This window comes from Mustelus asterias, chromosome 9 (genome assembly GCF_964213995.1).
Source record: "Mustelus asterias chromosome 9, sMusAst1.hap1.1, whole genome shotgun sequence".
NCBI lineage: Eukaryota > Metazoa > Chordata > Chondrichthyes > Carcharhiniformes > Triakidae > Mustelus > Mustelus asterias.
In genome coordinates this window covers 2,664,771-2,687,736 of record NC_135809.1, presented here as the reverse complement: position 1 = coordinate 2,687,736, position 22,966 = coordinate 2,664,771, and the positions used below count along the sequence as shown (strand labels likewise).

Sequence of the window (22,966 nt, the reverse complement as noted above, 5' to 3'; positions counted from 1 at the left end):
CACAAGCAGCAGAAATTGACCATTCAACCCCTCACACCTGCTCCACCATTCACTAAAACCATGGCTGGATATTGTCCAGATCTTGCTGCATAGGGGCACAAAGTGCAACTGAACATTGTGCAGTCATCAGTGAACATCCCCACTTTTGACTTTGTGATGTAGAGAAGGTCATTGATGAAGCAGCTGAAGATGGTTGGGCCTCGGACACGGCCCTGAGGGACTCCTGCAGAGATGTCCTGGAGCTGAGATGATTGACCTCCAACCATTACAACCATCTTCAGGTTTGAATCCGAACAGCAGAAAGTTTTCCACCAATTCCCATTGACTCCAGTTTTGATAGGAGTCCTTCATGCCACACTTGGTCAGATGCTGCCTTCATATCAAGGGCAGTCACTCTCACCCCACCTCTGGAGTTCAGCTCAGTCATGTTTGAACCAAGGCTGTAATGAGATCAGGAGCAGAGTGACCCCGGCAAAACCTAAGCTGAGCGTCAGTGAGCAGGTTATTGGTGAGTAAATGCCGCTAGATAGCGCTGTTGACGACTGATGAGGTCGTGTTTGGCCAGGTTAGAGTTGTCCTCCTTTTTGCCCATACCTGGGCAATTTTCCATGTTGCAGAGTAGATTCTAGTATTGTAACTATTGCAACAACTTGACTAAAGACCCAAATCTGGAGCACAAATCTTCAATACTATTGTTGGAATATTATCAGAGCTCTTAGACTTTGCAATTTCCAGTGCCTTCAGCTATTTTTGATATCACGTGGAGTGAATCGAATTGGCTGGAGACTGGCATCTGAGACCACTCCAAATCTCCTGCCCACTGGAGGAGGCTGAGATGGATCATCCACTCGGCGCTTCTGGCTGAAGATTGCTGCGAATTCTTCAGTCTTATCTTTTGCACTGATGTGCTGGGCTCCTCCATCATTGAGGATGGGGATATTTGTGGAGTTTCCTCCCCCAGTGAGTTGTTTAATTGTCCACCACCATTCAAGGCTGGATGTGCCATAGATATTTACAGCATAGAAAGAAACCCTTCAGCCCATCATGTCTGTACTGGCCATCCAGCACCTATCAATTCTGATCCCATTTTCCAGCACTTAGTCCATAGCCTTGTATACTTTGACATTTCAATGCTCACCTCAGTGTTGTGAGGGTTCCTGCCTCTACCACCCTTTCAGGCAGCGTCTTCCACCACCCTCTGGGTGAAAAGGCTTTTCCTCAAAACCCCTCCAAATCTCCTGCCTCTTACCTTAAATCTATGGCCCCAGTTATTGGCCCCTGTGGCAGGGCAGCAGAGTTTAGATCTGATCTGTTGGTTGTGGGGTCGCCTGACTATGTCTGTTGCTTGCTGCTTATGCTGTTAGGCATTTAAGTCATCCTGTGTTGTAGCTTCACCAGGTTGACACCTCATTTTTAGGTATCCTGGTGTTGTTGCTCTTGCCAAGCCCTCCTGCACTCTCCATTGAACCAGGGTCGATCCCCTGGCTTGGTCGGGATGGCAGAGTGGGGATACGCCGGGCCATGATTGTGGTCGAGTACAATTCTGCTGCTGCTGATGGCCCACAGTGTCTCACGGATACTCGGGCTGGAGCTGCTAGACCTGCTTGAAGTCTATCCCATTTGGCACGATGATAGTGCCGCACAACCTGATTGGGGTGTCCTCAATGTAAAAGCAGCACTCCTTCTGCACAAGAACCGATACTGTCATGGACCAGTTCATCTGCGGTTGGCAGGGATTGGTGAGGATCAGGCCAATAGATTTTTCCCTCTTGTTGGTTCCACCGCCACCTGCTACAGTCCCAGTTTAGCAGCGATGTCCTTTAGGACCCAGCCAGCTCACTCTGGTGATGCTACCTGGTCACTCTTGGTGATGGAGATTGAAATTCCCCACCCAGAGTACATTCTGCCCACTTGTCACCCTCGGTGCTTCCTCCAAGTGGTATTCAACATGGAGGAATACTGACTCATCACTGAGTGTGGGGCTGGTGTGGGTTGGGAGGGAAGGTTGTGGCTGGTGATGGGAGGTGATCAGCAAGAGGTTTCCTTGCCCATGTTTGGCCTGACGTTGTGAGACTTTACGGAGCTGATGTTGAGGACTCGCAGGGCTACTCCTTCTCGACTGTATATCACTGTGCCACCACCGCCGCCTCCGGAGGGTCTGTCCTGTTAGTGGGACAGGTCGTACCCAGGGATGGGGCTGTGATAATGTCAATAAGATATCATTCTGCGATTCTGACTATGTTAGGCTTCATCGACCAGTGTGTGGGCCGGCGATCCCAGTTTTGGCATAAATTTGATGTTAATATGGTGGAATTTGCAGGGTTGACAGGGCTGGGTGAGCCATTGCCATTCCAGTGCCCGGATTGGTGGCGGCCGGTCCATCGATCTTAGCCTTTGTGTTGGACTTTGCACAGTAAAATTGTAAAATTGAGTGGCCTGCTTGCTAGGCCATTGCTGTGGGTCTGGAGTCACATGTAGGCCAGGTCAGGCAAGGACAGAGGATTTCCTTCCCCTAAAAGACAGATGAGTTTTTATGACAAACGACAATAGTTTCATGGTCACTGTATCTGAGACTAACTTTTTAAATTCCAGATTCATTCTAGCTGCCATGGTGAGATTTGAACTTGTTTTCCCAGGGTTTCAGCCTGAGTGTCTGGATTATTAGTTACCACTACGCCACTGCCGTAACATTTTCTGCCTCTCTGCAATCGTCTTTACGATGCTAAACCTGTCTCTTTGAGCATGTTTTTGGTGCACCTGTCCTAACAGCCTCCGTGTGTGGCTTGGAGTTAAATTCTGTTTGATAACTCACCTGTGAAACTCATTGGTTTGTTTTACAAGCACATGCCTGTTGCCAGTAGCCTGCTCCTTATAGGGGTTAGAATGTGGCTGCAACTGTGGAAACAGCAGGAAACTGCTTTTAAATCATTAGACGCTGAAGGATTATAAAACGCAAGAGGCAGCAGGTAATAGGAAACCATTAATTTTCATATGCAATTTACCAGAAGTCCCCGGTGGATAGAAATATCACAGAGAATTCCCTGCATGCAGAAACAGACTACAGCCCAAGCTGGAGGGGGAAAACTTGAATCTTGTTCCATTTTTCAGCCAATTACTGGTTAGTGATTTCGGGAGATAATCCATGGCTCATTTATCCAGCAATGGGCATAACCTATCAGCATCCCTACATCTTCAGTATACGACAAAGAGCAAGAGCTGGCCATTCGGCCCATCATTCTGATCCACCATTCAATAAAATCACAGCTGATCTTCCACCTTCCCGTGCTATCCCAATATCCTTTCATTACCTTGATCTTCAAAAACCTACTGACTTTGCCTTGGATGTACTGGACATCCACACCGCCCTCATCGAGAAATTCAAATATCCTCAATGCTCTAAAGGAAGAAATCTCTCCTCATAAGAACATAAGAACATAAGAAATAGGAGCAGGAGTAGGCCATCTAGCCCCTCGAGCCTGCCCCGCCATTCAATATGATCATGGCTGATCTGACGTGGATCAGTACCACTTACCCGCCTGATCCCCATAACCCTTAATTCCCTTACCGATCAGGAATCCATCCATCCGCGCTTTAAACATATTCAGCGAGGTAGCCTCCACCACCTCAGTGGGCAGAGAATTCCAGAGATTCACCACCCTCTGGGAGAAGAAGTTCCTCCTCAACTCAGTCTTAAACCGACCCCCCTTTATTTTGAGGCTGTGTCCTCTAGTTTTAACTTCCTTACTAAGTGGAAAGAATCTCTCCGCCTCCACCCTATCCAGCCCCCGCATTATCTTATAAGTCTCCATAAGATCCCCCCTCATCCTTCTAAACTCCAACGAGTACAAACCCAATCTCCTCAGCCTCTCCTCATAATCCAAACCCCTCATCTCCGGTATCAACCTGGTGAACCTTCTCTGCACTCCCTCCAATGCCAATATATCCTTCCTCATATAAGGGGACCAATACTGCACACAGTATTCCAGCTGCGGCCTCACCAATGCCCTGTACAGGTGCATCAAGACATCCCTGCTTTTATATTCTATCCCCCTCGCGATATAGGCCAACATCCCATTTGCCTTCTTGATCACCTGTTGTACCTGCAGACTGGGCTTTTGCGTCTCATGCACAAGGACCCCCAGGTCCCTTTGCACGGTAGCATGTTTTAATTTGTTTCCATTGAGATAGTAATCCCATTTGTTATTATTTCCTCCAAAGTGTATAACCTCGCATTTATCAACGTTATACTCCATTTGCCATATCCTCGCCCACTCACTCAGCCTGTCCAAATCTCTCTGCAGATCTTCTCCGTCCTCCACACGATTCACTTTTCCACTTATCTTTGTGTCGTCTGCAAACTTCGTTACCCTACACTCCGTCCCCTCCTCCAGATCATCTATATAAATGGTAAATAGTTGCGGCCCGAGTACCGATCCCTGCGGCACGCCACTAGTTACCTTCCTCCAACCGGAAAAACACCCATTTATTCCGACTCTTTGCTTCCTGTCGGATAGCCAGTCCCCAATCCACTTTAACACACTACCCCCAACTCCGTGTGCCCTAATCTTCTTCAGCAGCCTTTTATGGGGCACCTTATCAAACGCCTTTTGGAAATCCAAAAACACCGCATCCACCGGTTCTCTTCCATCAACCGCCCTAGTCACATCTTCATAAAAATCCAACATGTTCGTCAAGCACGACTTTCCCTTCATGAATCCATGCTGCGTCTGATTGATCGAACCATTTCTATCCAGATGCCCTGCTATCTCCTCTTTAATAATGGATTCCAGCATTTTCCCTACTACAGACGTTAAGCTGACCGGCCTATAGTTACCCGCCTTTTGTCTCCTTCCTTTTTTAAACAGCGGCGTAACTTTAGCCGTTTTCCAATCAACCGGCACTACCCCAGAATGCAACGAGTTTTGATAAATAATCACTAACGCATCCACTATTACCTCTGACATTTCTTTCAATACCCTGGGATGCATTCCATCTGGACCCAGGGACTTGTCCACCTTCAGTCCCATTAGTCTACCCAGCACTGCCTCTCTGGTAACATTAATTGTATTAAGTATTTCTCCTGCTGCCAACCCTCTATCGTTAATATATCATCTCAGTGAGGAGCAGCCAATCCCCTGTTCTGAAATGAGGGCAGCATGTTTGAGACCCCTCAGCCTTAGGGAACAGCCTCTCATCATCTGATGTAGAAATATAGCCATGATCTAACTGAATGGCAGAACTGACTTGAGGGGCTGAATGGTCTCCTTCTGTTCCTCTGCTTTCATTTGACTTTAGTATCAAAAAGCCTTTCAAAAATGTATTTCCCCTGGTCTAAGTTAATGTTCTATTACACTAACTTGCTAATGGGAAACATGTGGACTGATGCTGATTGTTTGGGTTTAACTGTTATGAAAATGACTGCTGTAATAAAATCGTTACTGACAACATCCAGTCCAATTTCAGTGAGAAGATTTCTCCATGGGAGCATTCTCTCAGTCCAGATGTTGTGGTTTTGAGCCTTACATCTGGTGTCCTGACTGACATTTCTTTCTAAATGAGGTCCCCATCAAATCCGTCCATGGTCACATCCCTGCTTATCTCTGTAATCTTCCCCAGCCCCGCAATCTCCTCTCGCCTGCATTTCTGGCCTCTTGCACTCCTCCGATTTTATTTGCCTCCCATTGTCAGCCGTGCCTTTAGCTGTCTGGGCCCCAAACTTTTAAATTCCTTCCCTAAACCTCTCTCTCTCCATCTCTCCCTCCTTTTAAGACATTAAAATACCCTCACCAAGCTTTGGTCACCTGTGTAATGTCATCTTATGTGGCTTGGTGTCACACTTTGATAACGTTTCTGTGAAGTGCTGCGGAAGATTAATTGCAAGTTGTTGAAGCAGTTTTTGATGTGTCTGGGTGGTGTAATGGGATATAGGAATGGACCTACCTCGCATTAAGTTGATCTTTCTCTACACCCTAGCTATGACTGTAACACTACATTCTGCACCCTCTCATTTCCTTCTCTATGAACAGTATGCTTTGTCTGTATAGTGCACAAGAAACAATACTTTTCATTGTATACTAATACATGTGACAATAATAAATCAAATCAAAATGTTTGTTAATTCTATAGCTAAGAAGCAGATAGTTTTACCCATCAGCTTCTGCTGAGCAAGAGTTACCTCACTTGGGCCTATTTCCTCCTTTATATTTTGGACAGTTTTTTAATCTCTCAGTGATAACAGATGTTATAAATAGCTGCTGATAGTCAAATAGTCTGAAATCAGTGATAGCATACCGACCTCGGATAAAGAACCTCCCTCTGTTCTGCTGCACCTTAACCCCAGTCTCAGGAGGGTTGTTTGAAATAAGTCGGGAATATTATTGAGTAAAAATCATTTTTGTCTTTTCTTAGGAAACGCCTAGAACTACAAACCGATGGAAAAGGTAAAGTAAACTTTTTCATTAAGTTTCAGTTTTATATGAACTTTGTTCCTCCCTGTATAAACGTACTGGGTGATCGGTAACTGTGTGACTCCAGGGTCAAATCCAACCTCAACTGAGACTCTTCCTGTGGTTTCTTTTGTTCCTCCTCAAAACACAGCCCCCAGTGCTGGCTTTGGCAGGTCGTTAGCTGCAATGCTTTATCGAATTGAGGTCATTTCTGGCTGGCAGTGAGGACGGAGAATTGGCAGGGATCTCCTTTGGATTATACGACAGCACCATGTGCTAACTGGCCACTGAGGAGTGTTGGCACGATCCATCTCCTATTCATCCTTTATACTGAGAGTCAAATTGTTCAGCCAGGGACAGAGATGGCTGTAAATAAAAGGAGAAACAGAGCAAGCCCCTGTATCGAGTTGTATACAATATCTGACTGTTCTCCAAATTTCCAGTGAGCAGCTGATCCGCACGGACCCATAGGTTAATCTCGGGCTGGTCCCGTTAGTTGATTCCAATGAACGGAATTGAGCCGTGGCAGAGTGCGTGGTACTCTCACCTTGGAGTCAGAAGGTTGTGGCTTCAAATCCCATTCCAAAGAGTTTGAACATGTAATCCAGACCGACACTCGTACTGCAAATCATAGAATCCTTATGGTGCAGAAGAGGCCATTCAGCCCATCGAGTCTGCACTGACTCTTTAACACAGTACCTTAGCCAGGCCCTGTCCCCCACCCTACCCCCGTGACCCCACACATTTAGCATGGCCAATCCACCTACTCTGCATATCTGTTGGAGGTGTCATCTTTCAAACGGAATGATAAACTGAGCCCCCATCTGCTCCTCCAGGTGGGTGACACAGTGGCACAGTGATTAGCACTGTTGCCTCACAGTGCCAGGGACCCGGGTTCAATTCCGTCCTTGGGTGACTGTGTGGAGTCTGCACGTTCTCCCCATGTCTGCATGGGTTTCCTCCGGGTGCTCCAGTTTGTGTGGGTTAGGTGGATTGGCCATGCTAAATTGCCCCTTAGTGCAAGGAGAATTAGCAGGGTAAATATGTGGGGTTATGGCCTGGGTGGGATTGTGGTCGGTGCAGGCTTGATGGGCCGAATAGCCTTCTGTACTGTAGGGATTCAATGATTCTGTGAAAAGACCCCATGACACTATTTTGAAGAACAACAAATCTGTTGTTCAGGCCTGTATTTATCCCTCAACTAATATCACTAAAATAGATTACCTGGACATTATCACATTACTGTTTGTGGAATCTTGCTGTGCACAAATTGGTTGCTGTGTTGCCTAAATTACAATGGTGATTATGTTTCAAAAGTACTCAATTGGCTGTAAAATCCTTGAGACGTCTTTGGGTCCATGAGTGATGTCTTTTTCCAGAGGGGAGAGAGCATTCATTACTGAATAAAAAATAGAATTAAGCCAAAGTTCCGAAGGATTTTAATTGTTCGTATATTAATGGCAGTTGATAATTTCAGTGAATAGTAAAACAGCTACTGATTCACAAAAGGAATTCTTCATGAATGTACGGGCAGAACAAATCTACTCTTGCCTGTAAGAAGAAGGCCACTGATGAGCTGTAATTGGTGCATTAACCTTCACCCTAATGAGTCAGAAAAGTTAATGAAGGACATTGCAAAGGAATTTCTATTACTTTCAATGTAATTTTGTACCATATAGCTTTTGGCAATGATTATGAGGCAGCCATTCATGATCATCTCCAGCTCTTTGCATAGCGACCATATGGATTTCACTCAGCCCTCGGAATTCCGACAGGACTGTGCCCGTTAGTTAACAGATCATTGCGGTCAACACGTTTCAGACTTGCTTGAGGTTTCCTATTTACCCAAGTTCTGGTTAATTAACTTGCAGCTGTGGTTCTGAGAAACCTGTTCGTCAAATATTCCAAAGCAAGTTGCAACAAACGATGTTGGTAAAATCTCAGATATTTGAGAAGACTCAAGTGTGAGGCCCACAAATCTGCTTTGTTTTTAATGACTCACGAGAGATTACCAATAGAACTGAAGCTTTTAATTGCAATAAATAAGTTCTTAATGTTACTTAAATGTGGGGAGATTCAAAATTATGCAGCATTTCGATTAGGTAAATAAGAGAATCTGTAAATAGGTAACACAGATTTAAGATAATTGGATTCTCGGCCTTTTTGCTGTCCTGCAGTTGGTTGAAGTCATGAGGTTACACTGAGGCTTCATTTGAAGCAATTTTTTAAAGCGGCATCTCGGCCTTTTGGTCAAGATGCAAATGAGATCAAACCTTGGAGGAGGTGCAATGCCTGCTCCAATCAGCTTGGATCATGTAGATCAAGCCCAAGACAGGAAGCGGCCAACCTGTCTTGTCAGCTTGGATCGGGAATGTCTCACTTGCTAAGACCTTGAATTGGACTTTGATTGGATTAAAATGGATATATGAAAAAACTGGTATATTCTGGCTGAGATGTTAAACTGGGTTTCCTGTTTCAGGTAGTTCTGGCACATACTCAATGGGGCTTCTGTGCAGTATTGATTCTATTATTCGTTAACTCTATTGTCCTGTGGCCATCATTTTGAAGAAAACAGGGTTCCCTGTTGCCCCGACCAAGACCGACCCGTCAAACAATGTCACTTAAAGCAGAGTCTGTCTTGACTGCTGTGAAGTTACTGTTGTTATTTATCTCTTGGCAGGGAGCTTGCTGTACCCAAATTGGCTGCAACAATTCCCACATTTCAGCAGCTGCATCAAGAGAGTAACCTGTTGTGTGTAAAGCACTTGGAACGTTTTGGTGCCTTTCATGCGTCAGTAATCAGAATTAGACACAGGGTAGTTTGACTCGAGCTCAATTGCTTAATGGTCTTCGGTCAAGGTTTTGTTTTACTCGATCATTTTAAACACTGATTCAAAAGCACCATCAACTTTGCGTGAAGTCGCATCTACATGGCGCAACTCATTTTGAACAATCTCCGCAATTCCAGTGATCCGTCTGGTTTGGAATCATCTGGATCCATTGACACTGTTTCTGAATCTGAGTTTTTGATGTAAATACTGATCCCGGGGGCCCCCTTGTTGCTGCCCCTCCGAACCTGGTGTAACTGGAAAAGTATACCTGCTTATCCATTCTTTCCTCGCTTCCTTAGCTCTGTGCAGGATTTACCCCACAGCACTGAGACTAATCAGTAGACCAGTGGTTCACTTTAATTAAGTATCCTTTGAAAACCTAGGTGTAACACATCATAAGACTCTGTGACCAAATTATTATGACTTCACCATGAAGTTCAGGAAATTAGCCAAGCAGGTTTAATCTCATTAAGGTAATACTGATTTTTTTTTTGGCATGTATTTAACCTACACAACCAACCTATCAAAGTGCTCCCCTTAGCATCTCCTGAAATGTGATGGAAAAGACCCCCTCCACCCCAATTAATTTGCTTAAGTTATGCCCCAATGTCTTTTAAATTGGCCAATTAAAAAGTTATATACCTGCTTCCTGCTTTCTGTGTTTCTGAAACCCAGATCGTTAAATTATATGGAATTTACAGCACAGAAACAGGCCATTCGGCCCAACCAGTTCATGCTGCGTTTTATGTTCCAGATGGGCCTCCTCCCATCCTTTCTCACCTATCTTTATTAGCACTTCCCCATTTCCCCTTCTCCCCCTTCAATTATATTAAATATAACGACTAAATTCACTTCAATCACTTACTGTGGGAACGAGTTCCACCTTCTCATCACTCTCTGGATAAATAAATTTCTCCTGAATTCCCCACTGGATTCATTAATAACTATCTTACCTTGATGGCCTCCAGTTTTGCTCTTCCCCACAAGAGGACATTTTTTTTTGTATCCACTCTTATCAATACCTTTCATAGTTCGAAACACTTGTCTGCGTGGGTTTCCTCCGGGTGCTCCGGTTTCCTCCCACAGTCTGAAAGACGTGCTGGTTAGGTACATTGACCCGAACAAGCACCCAAGTGTGGCGACTAGGGGAATTTCACAGTAACTTCATTGCAGTGTTAATGTAAGCCTTACTTGTGACTAATAAATAAACTTTACTTTACTTCAGTTTTTAAAGGCCTCTATTTGCTCACTCCTCAGCCTTCTCTTCACAAGAACAAAGAGACTCAAACTGTTCTTCTTTTCCTACTGGCTGTAACCTCGCCACTCTGGCATTATCTCCGTAAATCCTTTTTGCAACATTGCCACAGAAATTTACAACATAGAGGAGGCCATTGGGCCCATCATGTTTACCATCTGTAAGAGAATTGTCCAGCCTAATCCCCCTTCCACGTTCTAGTCTGGAGTCTTATAGGTTACAGTACTTCAAGTAAATATCTGCATTCCTGCACCGTGCTGAGGATTGCTGCCTCTTACCACCATTTCGGCAGCAGGTTCCAGACCCCCATCGCAATCTGCGTGAAAAGCCCCTCCTCATAGGAACATTAGACTCAGGAGCAGGAGGAGGCCATTCAGCTCTTTGAGCCTGTGCCACCACTCAATAAGGTCACAGTTGCTCTGGTTGTGGTCATCTCCACCTTTCTGTCTGTCCCCATAACCATTGGCTCCCTTGTCTGTCAAAACTCTATCTAACTCGGCCTTGAATCAGTTCAAAGACTCAGCCTGACCCAGCCCCCACTGCTCACTGGGAAAGAGAATTATTTTTCTGAATTCTCCTTGTCCATTTTAAAAGAGAGTCCTAATTCTTAAACTGTATCCCCTTGTTCTAGTTTGTTTGTTTATTAGTGTCACAAGCAGGGCTCACATTAACACTGCAATGAAGTTACTGTGAAACCCCCCGAGTCATCACACTCCGGCGCCTGTTCGGATCCAACGAGGGAGAATTTAGCACGGCCAGTGCACCCAACCAGCACATCTTTCAGACTGTGGGAGGAAACTAATCCCCCCCCCTTAAGAGGAAACCTCCTCCCAGTATTTGCCCTGTCAAGTCCCCTCAGGAGGTTTTATGTTTCAATAAGACCATCCCACCCCTCTTTTGTCTAAACTCCAAGAGGTAAAGACACAACCTGCTCAACCTTTCTAACTGAGAAGAGCCCTTCACCCCAGGAATGAGTTCCCAATTCCCCCCTCATCTTACTGTGAATTATTTTAAATCTATGCTATGGAATGCCTCTTCTAAGGGAAATAGATTCTTCATTTTCATTCTATCTCAGTTCTTGTACATGCTTCTATATAACCCCAGTACCTCTATATTCTTTTAATAATATGCTGAGCAGAATTGTACGTGGCAAAGTGGTGTTTGCTGATCCCTGGTGCGTGGCATGACTTGCAGTTTTTGTACTTTGTGCTTTTGGTGAAAAGTCGGTCGTGCTGGCTGCAGCCTCTATAATCTCTAAATCACTGAGTCAGGAGTCAGTCATGTATTTCATTTACCAGCTCCAATTCCAGACAGTTTGGGGTTTTCCCATTTAATTCACATTGTCAGTTGAAGTAACTTCTATAAGGAGAGAAGATGAGTGAATTTTATTCGCTCCATGTGCTGACTTGCTGGTCTATCTACATTCTCTCCTTAACTGGATACTGTTTATGTTAAGTTGTAGTTGGTTTTGGAATTAAAAAAATAGAAAATGCTGGAAATATTCAGCAGGTCAGCTGACATCTTTGCAGAGAGAAAGCAAGTTTACCTTTCAGGCTAATGACAGTTTATCAGAACTGGAAGAAGTCAGAGCAGTATTTTTATAACTTCTCTCACCTTCCAGCTGTCTCTGATGTATTTGTCTACACCACTTCCTTGTCTGAATATTTTATAGTCCCTGCGATCAGGTTTCCTTGTCTCAGAATGGCCAACACTTGAATCAAGTCTTTGTGTTCTCGATTCCAATTCTGTTCAGTGAGCCTGAGACACCAACATGCCTTTATTGTGAGATTCACCAAACAAAATACCCATTTCAAACTTGACCGAGAGATGAAAACAAAATGCTGCAAAAACCCAGCAAGTTTGGCAGCACCTGTGGAGAGAGGAACAGTTAACGCGAGGGGTGCAATATGATGACTCTTCAGAACTGACGGGAGGTAGGAATGTGACAGGTCAGGCATAGGTGAGATGGCAGGACAGGGATGTCATGGAACAAAAGGAAAATGGAGTGATACTGATCACATCAAAGAAGCAAAGCATTGTTCCAGCATTACGTGAAAGCAGAATAAATGTCAGCGCTAGCTGAAAGCAAAGTAGCAGAATAAAGGTCAGTATTGGCTGAAAGCAAAGTAGCAGAATAAAGGTCAGTATTGGCTGAAAACAAAATAGCAGAATAAAGGGGGCTGAAATCAAGATTTGAGAACAAGATACAGATTGTCATCAAGGAAAAATGATAAAATAGGGGACAGAGTTCATAGTCTGAAATTGTTGAACTCCGTGTTGAGTCCAGAAGGCTCTGTAGTGCGTAACTGGAGGATGAGATGTTGTTCCTGCAGTTTGTATTGAGCTTCACTGGAACATTCTAACAGGCCGAGGACAGAAAGGGAGCAAGGTGCTGGATTGAAATGGCAAGCGGCCGGAAAGTCAGGGTCAGGCTTGTGGCCTGAGTGAAGGTGTTCCGCACAGCGGTTATCCAGCCTGTGTTTGGTCTCCATGAGGAGAGGGCATTGTGAGCTGCAAATACAGTAGATTAAATTGAAAGATGCACAAGTAAATCACTGCTTCACCTGGGAGGAGTGTTTGGAGCCTTGGACAGTGTGGGGGTGGAGGTGGGGTGGGGGGTTGATGTGGAGTCATGTGTCTCAAACATGTCTGTCTTTCTGTCCCACCCAAATCCCTTGCTTCACAGAAACCCCCCGTTGACTTGGTTTGGTCTGATCTGTCCAGAGTTCTGTTGACAGATCGCAGACCTGAACCGTTAATTGTTTCTCTCTCCACATGATCGGCCTGACCTGTTGAGTAATTACCGGATTTTCTGATTTATTTCAGATTTCCAGCATCTACACTACTCTGTGGGATCACCATCTCCCAATCCCATTGTCCTGCAGCCCATTGCGAGCCATCATTATCTCCCCATGGTCCTAGTGCCCTCCAACTTTGTAATGAATGTATGATGCTTCATCACATAAAATCACAGCATGGTAATGATGCAGGAGGCCATTTGGCCCACTGTGTGTCTGCACCGGTTCTCCCAAGGAGCTTCATGGCTCAGTGCCATACTCCTGCTCTTTCCCCGTATCCCTGCATATTGTTCCTAACCGAGTAATCAGTCTGATGCCCTCTTGAATGACCCTGAGTGTTATTTTCATTCCCACCTTCTAGAATTAGCCAAGTTTTAGATTTCTCCAACGTGTTATAGCGACCAGTACAGCTTCTGGCCCGAGCATGTTATTTCCAATGTTACCGACATCAAATGCAAATGCTTCAACGTGGACATTGTGGATCTGCTTTTCCCCAGACGCTAGTTCATGTACATATCTGTGGGTCACTGTGCCCATACCCACGATGAAAGGGTAACATTTAGCCACGCGTTTTACTGTCTCAAGACATTCCGCAATGTTTCCCAGCGAATGGAATATTTTTGCAGTGTGCTCCCTGTTACTGTTTATCAAATGGCAACTTCTCAAACGTCAAGGTGAGACTGAGCAGAAGTTCTAGTGGGAGGAACACTCCCTCTCTGTTCTTCTTCATAATAATGCTAGGGACCTGTAGCATCCACCTGAGAGAGTAGACAGGGGCGTTGGTTTAATATCTGATTAAGGAAGATAGCGCCTCCAGTAGTGTAGCACTCCCTCAGTATCGACACTGGAATGTCAGCATGGATTTTGTGCTCAAATCTCTGGAATGGGATTTTAATCCATACCTTCTGACTCCGAGGTATGAGTGCTGCCTACCAAACCATACCTGAGGAGGTCGGAGTCTTATCCACTGGGCTACACCTGAGGAGGTAACCGTGTTACCCATTGGGCAAATGTTTACAGCATGTTGGTGCATTGTCTGATCTCTCCCGCAGGATGCTGCAGTAAAGCGGCTTTCAGTCAGTAATGTGTGATACTATACCGTGCTTTATTCCTCTGCTGTTTTACTTCCCATTAACGTTTGAGCTCTTCCCCCGTGTTCACACAGCACCACGAATGCCCCTGATGAGGATATCGCAGCGTATTCAGCCAGCAGCAGGTATTCTGGTCGAGCCGAGAGACCTGGTTATAATCGTTATGGTAACACCTCTTCAAGTTCCACCTTCAGCAATACATTAGAGAAGAAATTGGAAGAATTTGAAAAGGTATGGTGTGATGTGGCAGTGATTATGTCTCTGGTGTGTGTGTGTGTGAGGAATATCGTGGTTGGACATGCCTGGGATTTCCTGGATAAAAGCAAATTACTGCGGATGCTGGAATCTGAAACCAAAAGAGAAAATGCTGGAAAATCTCAGCAAGTCTGGCAGCATCTGTAAGGAGAGAAAAGAGCTGACGTTTTGAGTCCAGATGACCCTTTGTTAAAGCTTTGACAAAGGGTCATCTGGACTCGAAACGTCAGCTCTTTTCTCTCTTTACACATGCTGCCAGACCTGCTGAGATTTTCCAGTATTTTCTCTTTTGGTTGCTGGGATTTCCTGCATTGGTTCTCCTTTCCCAGTGCAGTCCCACAGCCCTGACATTGTCCATGTTTGTCACAGACAGAGGTCTATATTTCATTACTATGATTGATGTCAAACCAATCCGAGTGAATGAACAATGGGACTTGGTACATTTGGTATGTTGATTATTTAACATGCAATTAATGTGAAATTTCTTTTCCTGCCAGGATCTCGCTAAGGAAAGACAGGAAAATCAAAAACTAGTCAAGTTACTACAGGATAGAGAAGACCTCATTGGGAAATTGAAGGAAGAAATTGATCTTCTTAACAGAGTAAGAATTATTCGCTAGAAAAACCTTTTGTCATAGAATTGAAAAAATATTATTGTAAAAGGAACTCTCAACTTCAAATTCAGGAATTCCAGTTTTGGAATGATAGACGGTGTGTTCCATGGTGTAACACTCCTGCCCTGATACAAATGATCCTGGTCTCCCCCAGGATGAGCACCAGTGGAGATCCACTTCAGCACACAGAATCCCTACAGTGCAGAAGGAGGCCATTTGGTCCATTGAGTCTGCACTGACTCTCTGATAGAGCATCTCACCCAGGCCCTATCCCTGTAACCCCACATATTTACCCCGCTAATCCCCCTAAACTACACATCTTTGGACACTGAGGGGGAATTTGGCATGGCCAATCCACCTAACCTGCACATCTTTGGACTGAGCCATTTTTGCATCATTGTGAGTGTGTGTGTGAGGAATATGAGGATGTGTTTTATGGGTCAGGGAGGGAAATCCAGGGCCCTAGTCTTCCTCCTGTTAAGAAGTTTAACAACACCAGGTCAAAGTCCAACAGGTTTATTTGGTAGCAAAAGCCACACAAGCTTGTGTGGCTTTTGCTACCAAATAAACCTGTTGGACTTTAACCTGGTGTTGTTAAACTTCTTATTGTGTTTACCCCAGTCCAATGTCGGCGTCTCCACATCATGACTTCCTCCTGTTTCCAGGATACTTTATTCCATCTGTCCTTTAACCTTCCCTGTTATATCCCAGAATTAGAAACCATAGTCACAGTGGGGGGATCAAAGTTTTTTTTAATATCGGTTTCGTAAAGTTTCTTAGCTTTTGTACTCTAGGCCTCGAAAGCTGATAGAAAGTTCCGGTTTCACTCTGATACAGTCTGTAACCATGGCCTTGTCAGGCAGTTACACACAACTCATATTACACAACCAGCTCAAATTCTTTGAATCTGGCTGTGTGCAATACCCGGACAGCAACATCCACACGACCTGAACCTCTCAAACACCACAAGCAATGATCCCATGTACAAATGAGAAAATCTTGAACCAACACTGACAGATTCTATTGGCGCATGACTCCTGGTTTCATTTCCAAGTTTAAAAATGGCAAACGCCTTCTGGTAAATTAGCGTCGACCAATTGACATGTGCTGTGTCTGTCCACACCAGTGAGATTTGTTAACAGAAAAATTCCACTTGGCATTGAGTGAGAAATATTTTCAATAGAAACTAACCACACTTACAAATCTCCAGAATGGAGCATTTAATAATCATAAAATCCCTACATTGCAGATGAGGCCATTCAGCCCATTAAGCCTGCACCTACAACAATCCCGTAACCCCATGTAATTACCCTGCTAATCCCCTTGACACTAAGGGGCAATATACCGGCATGATGGCACAGTGGTTAACAGTGCTGCCTCACAGCGCCAGGGACCCAGGTTCGATTCCCGGCTTGGGTCACTGTCTGTGTGGAGTTTGCACATTCTCCCCATAGAATCATAGAATCATAGAATCCCTACAGTGCAGAAGGAGGCCATTCGGCCCATCGAGTCTGCACCGACCACAATCCCACCCAGGCCCTACCCCCACATATTTTACCCGCTAATCCCTCTAACCTACGCATCTCAGGACTCTAAGGGGCAATTTTTAACCTGGCCAATCAACCTAACCCGCACATCTTTGGACTGTGGGAGGAAACCGGAGCACCTGGAGGAAACCCACGCAGACACGAGGAGAATGTGCAAACTCCACACAGTCAGTGACCCGAGCCGGGAATCGAACCCGGAACCCTGGAGCTGTGAAGCAGCAGTGCTAACCACTGTGCTACCGTGCCGCCCCATGTCTGCGTGGGTTTCCTCTGGGTGCTCCGGTTTCCTCCCACAGACTGAAAGACGTGCTGGTTAGGGTGCATTGACCTTGCTAAATTCTCCCTCAGTGTACCCGAACAGGCGCTGGAGTGTGGCCCGGGGATTTTCACAGTAACTTCATTGCAGTGTTAATATAAGCCTACTTGTGACTAATAAATATAACTTTAACCATGGCCAATCCACCTAACCTGCACGTCTTTGGACTGTGGGAGGAAACCAGAGCACCCAGAGGAAACCCACGCAGACAAGGGGAGAATGTGCAAACTCCACACAGACAGGCCGGAATTGAACCAGGTCCCTGGTGCTGTGAGGCAGCAGTGCTAACCACTGTGCCACCGTGCCGCCCCGAAATAAGAGAGCAAAATACTGCAGATGTTGGAAATCTGAAATATAAACAGAAAATGCTGGAAATACTCAGCAGGCCGGGCAGCGTCTGTGGAGAGAGAAGCAGAGTTGATGCGTCAGGTCCATGATATGCAGTAGTTCAGACAAAGAGCCATTGACCATTTCCTCTCTGCACAGATGCCACCAGATGTGCTGTGCATTTCCAGCACTTTGTTCCTGTCGGAACAACAATAGGCCGCATTGCTCACCCACCAAAAAACAATCAGACTTCCTGCGAGCCTTTCGTTCCCCTTCAGCAAGGAAGCCAGCAGCAACTGCCTGAGGTCAGGTTTGGTACAATATTAGACAGAAACTTTTAAAAAAATGTTATGGAATGAAGAAACCATAAACAGTTTGCTGAGGGGGGAAAAATCCAGACGAAAGCAACAAAATGATCCTTTTGAAAATTGAATAATTACTAAAATTACCAATAAAAAATGCTGAGTGAACTAACTAACTAAACCTCTTCATTAAGATGCAGAACCTGGGCTCCCCAAAAGCACAGGTCCTGATGTTTGGCACCGTGTACACTCACACTCTCACTCTCCTGTAAGGGTATGTTTGTGTGTGGACACGCATTGTCACAGAGTCAGCGTGTACATTATTAATGTGTATTTTGAGTTTTGTGGTTGGAGAACGTGAATTGTAGCAGCAATGAATATAATCCACATCCCATCATTTACCTTCCTCGTGACAATTAACATTGAACTTTTCCAGCAACAGCCCCATTGGAATTACTTCCTCTCGTGGTCCAGTTTAATTGAGCCCCATGACTAGAATTACGTTCACTTGTCCAGTCTTATTTGCTGAAACACTGACACTTATTACTGAGGTTTCTTTGAGGAGGGAGGCAGGAACATGCTTTCTTGTAAAGCGACATCATCCTTCCTGAAAGTGGGTCTAAAAATATTAAATTAACATGTAATGGGTGTTTAAAATGATTAGCCGTAAGTCTGAGTGTATGTTCACTGGAGGAGATTATGTTTGTTCAGCAGCCAAACAAAGTCCTGGAATGTCTAGCGAAGCCTACAGGCTGGTCACTTCTGATCTTTTAATCACACTTCACTTCCTCCCTGTAATCCGAGTTTAGAAGGGCGCAGAAAAAAAATTCCGCGCTGCAGCTTGTCTTAGAATCACAGAGTTAGAGAATGCTTCAGCACAGAAGGCTATTCAGTGTCTGAGCTGGCTCTTTTGAAAGACCTATCCAATTAGTCCCACTACCCTGTGTGTTCCTTACAGCCTTGCAATCTCCCCCCCCCCCCTCCCCCCCTTCAAGTATTTATCCCATTCACTTTTGAAAGTTATTATTGAACCTGCTTCCCCGCCCCTTTTTCAGGAAATGCCTTCCAGAACACAGCAATTTGTTGTGTCCAAAAAAAACCCCCAGCTCACCACCACCACCACCACACCTCCCCCTCCCTCCCCCCCAGTTCTTTTGCCAGCGCTCTGTCTCCTTATCGATCCTCCTACAGTTTCTTCTTGTTTACTCAATCAAGACTCTCCATCATTTTGAACACTTCTATGAAATCACAGGAAGGACATGTTTGCCTTGGAGGCAGTGCAGCCTAGATTCATCAGGATGGTAGCAGAGCTTTACAGTGGTGGATTATAAGGATAAATTGACTCACCTGGCTTATTCACTCGATTGTAGATGAGGGCGTGATCTGAATAAAGTGTTTAAAATGATCCAGGAATTCAGTGGAGTGGGAATGAACTAACGCTTCTCTCTGGTGAGGGAATCTAGAACAAAAGGAAAGGACATGATTGGCAGCTCAACATTCCGGGATATGGAATCTTCAGGCGAGACAGGGGAGGGGGTAAAAGAGGAGGAGGCGTTGCATTATTAGTTTAGGAGGCAATTACTGCAGTGAGGAGAGATGATACCTTAGAGGGGACATCAAAGGAAGTTTTGTGGGTAGAGCTTAGGAATAAAAAAGGGGCAGTCACATTGTTAGGTGTTTATTATAGATCCCCAGATAGTCAGAGGGATATTCAGGAGCAAATATGTGCTCAGTTTGTGTGTAAATACAATAGCAATAGGGTTATTTTCGGTGATTTCAACTTTCCCAACATTAACTGGGACATACGCAGTGTTAAGGGTTTGGATGGAATAGATTTTTTGAAATGTGTACAGGAGAACTTTTTAAATCAATATGTGGAGGGTCCAACAAGGGAGGGAGCTGTGCTGGACCTGATTCTGGGGAATGAAGCCGGGCAGGTGGTTGAGGTGGTGATGGGGGAGCATGTTAGTGATAGCGATCACAACACGGTACAATTTAAGCTGGTGAGAGACAAGGAAATAGACAAGCTGCAAAAAAAAAAGTTTTTGGATTGAGGGGAGAGCGGATTTTAGTAAAATAGGACAGGATCTGGCCAAGATAGACTGGGGACAGCTGCTAATGGAAAATCTACAGAAGAGCAGTGGGGAGCATTCAAAAAGGAAATGGAGAGGGTGCAATCCCAGCATATCACCCTAGAGGGAACAGGTAAGAATAACAAGCCCAGAGAACCATGGATGACCAGAGATATTCAGGATACAATGAGAAGGAAAAGAAAGGCTTTTAAAAAGTACAAGGGGAGCAAATCAATGGAGGCATTAGTGAGGAATAGAAAGTGCAGGGTGGAGCCCCTTAAGAAAGCAATTAGGAAAGCAAAGAGGTGATATGAGGAAGTTCTGGCTGATAAAAGTAGTGAAAAATTCCAAGATATTCTGTAGGTATATCAATGGGAAGAGGATAACCGGGGAAAGAGTAGATCCCATTAGGGACCAAGGGGGCAATCTGTGGGTGGAGCCAGAGGACATTGGTAGAGTGTTGAATGAATACTTCACATCCGTCTTCACCCAAGAGAATGAGGACGATGGTATGGAATTCAGGGAGAGAGACTGAGGTTCTTGAGCAAATTGACACAGGGAAGGACAAGGTATTGGAGGTGTTGGCAGCCTTAAACGTGGATAAATCCCCAGGTCCAGATGAATTGTGCCCATGGCTGCTTAGGAGGCAAGGAAGGAGATTGTAGGGGCTTTGACCCCCTCTGGCCACAGGGGAGGTGCCAGTCGACTGGTTCTGCTATTTGAGAATTGTTGTAGAGACAAAATGGGGAACTACAGACCAGTGAGTCTCACGTCAGCAGTAGGAAAACTATTAGAGAAACTTCTGAAGGAGAGAATCTATCTCCACTTGGAGAGGCAAGGCTTGATCAGGGATAGTCAGCATGGCTTCGTCAGAGGAGGGTCATACCTAATAAATTTGATTGAATTTTTTGAGGAGGTGACCAGGTGTGTAGATGAGGGTAGTGCAGTCGATGTAGTTTATATGGATTTCAGGAAGGTCCCACATGGGAGATTTGTAAAGAAGGTAAATTCACATGGGATACAGGGTAATGTGATAAAGTGGATTCAAAATTGGCTCAGTTGTGGGATGATGTGGAGATGCCGGCGTTGGACTGGGGTGGGCACAGTAAGAAGTCTCACAACACCAGGTTAAAGTCCAACAGGTTTACTTGGTAGCACAAGCCACAAGCATTCGGAGCGCTGCCTCTTCGTCAGGTGAGTGGGATTTCTGTTCACAAACAGGGCACATATAGACACAAACTCAATTTACAAAATAATGGTTGGAATGCGAGTCTTTACAGGCAATCAAGTCTTAAAGGTACAGGCAATGTGAGTGGAGAGAGGGTTAAGCACAGGTTAAAGAGATGTGTAATGTCTCCAGCCAGGACAGTTAGTGAGATTTTGCAAGCCCAGGCAAGTAGTAGGGGTTACAGATAGTGTGACATGAACCCAAGATCGGGGATGTTCCGAGGCATGGTACATTGGGGAGACAATGGATGAATGAACACCGCTCGACAATCACCAGGCAGGAGTGTTCTCTTCCTGTTGGGGAACACTTCAGCAGTCATGGGCATTCAGCCTCTGATCTTCGGGTGAGCGTTCTCCAAGGCGGCCTTCACGACAACGCAGAATCGCTGAGCAGAAGCTGATAGGCAAGTTCCGCACACATGAGGACGGCCTCAACCGGGTTCTTGGGTTCATGCACACTATCTGTAACCCCCAAGACTTGCCTGGGCTTGCAAAATCTCACTAACTGTCCCGGCGGGAGACAATACACATCTCTTTAACCTGTGCTTAACCCTCTCTCCATTCACATTGTCTGTATCTTTAAGACTTGATTACCTGAAAAGACTCGCATTCCAACCATTATTTTGTAAATTGAGTTTGTGTCTATATATGCCCTGTTTGTGAACAGAACTCCTACTCACCTGATGAAGGGGCAGCGCTCTGAAAGCTTGTGGCTTGTGCTACCAAATAAACCTGTTGGACTTTAACCTGGAGTTGTGAGACTTCTTACTTTTCAGTTGTAGGAGACAGAGGGTAATGACAGAGGCTGATTTAGTGACTGGAGGCCAGTGTCCAGTGGCGCACCACAGGGATCTGTGTTGGGCCCCCTATCATTCATTTATATAAATGACATTGATGACAATGTGGGGGGGTAGGATTAGTAAGTTTGCGGATGACACAAAGATTGGCCGGGTGGTTAACAAAAAGGGCTACAAGAAGATATAGATGGAATGGTCTAATGGGCAGATAAGTGGCAGATGGAATTTAACTCTGAAAAGTGAGAGGTGATACACTTTGGAAGGAGTAATTTGACAAGAAAGTATTCAGTGAATGGTAGGAGACTAGGAATTCTGAGGAACAAAGGGACCTTGGCGTGATTGTCCACAGATCTCTCTGAAGGCAGAAGGGCAGGTTAATAGGGTGGTGGAAAAGGCATATGGGACACTTGCCTTTATCAATTGAGACATAGATTACAAAAGCAGGGAAGTCATGTTAGAGTTGTATAGAACTTTGGTGAGGCCACAGCTGGAGCACTGTGTGCAGTTCTGGTCATCACGTTATAGGAAGGATGTGATTGCACTGGAGTGGGTGCAGAGGAGATTCACCAGGATGCTGCCTGGGATGGAGCATTTAAGTTATGAAGAGAGATTGGATAGGCTTCGTTGCTTTCATTGGAGCAGAGAAGACTGAGGGGCAGCCTGATCGAGGTGTACAAGATTGAGAGACATGGACAGAGTGCATAAGGAGCAGCTGTTCCCCTTATTTGAAGAGTCATTCACGAGGGATTATAGGTTTACCGTGAGGGGCAGGAGGTTTAGGGAAGATGTGAGGAAAACCTTTTTACCCAGAGGGTGGTGATGGTCTGGAATGTGCTGCCTGGGAGGGTGGCGGAGGCGGGTTGCCTCACATCCTTTAAAAAGTACCTGGATGAGCACCTGGCGCATCATAACATTCAGGGCTATGGGCCAAGTGCTGGCAGATGGGTTTAGGTGGGAGTTTAGGTGTTTCCAATGCGTCAGTGCAGACTCGATGGGCTGAAGGGCCTCTTCTGTGCTGTACGATTCTGTGACAGAATCTTAAAATTGGAGCTTGGTTGTCCTGGAGCGAAATCAGAGAGTGCTCTTTC

General features: G+C 45.2%; 1 protein-coding gene across 2 annotated transcripts in view; it reads left to right on the top strand.

The window, feature by feature from the left end:
* Positions 1-22,966, top strand: part of pawr (PRKC, apoptosis, WT1, regulator) — a 154,582-nt gene that overhangs the window by 126,616 nt on the left and 5,000 nt on the right. For both annotated transcript variants that reach the window (XM_078219522.1, XM_078219523.1), the window contains exons 4-6: positions 6,409-6,440; positions 14,496-14,652; positions 15,174-15,278. In XM_078219522.1, the coding sequence (XP_078075648.1) occupies positions 6,409-6,440; positions 14,496-14,652; positions 15,174-15,278 (294 nt within the window). The remainder of the gene's footprint in view (positions 1-6,408; positions 6,441-14,495; positions 14,653-15,173; positions 15,279-22,966) is intronic.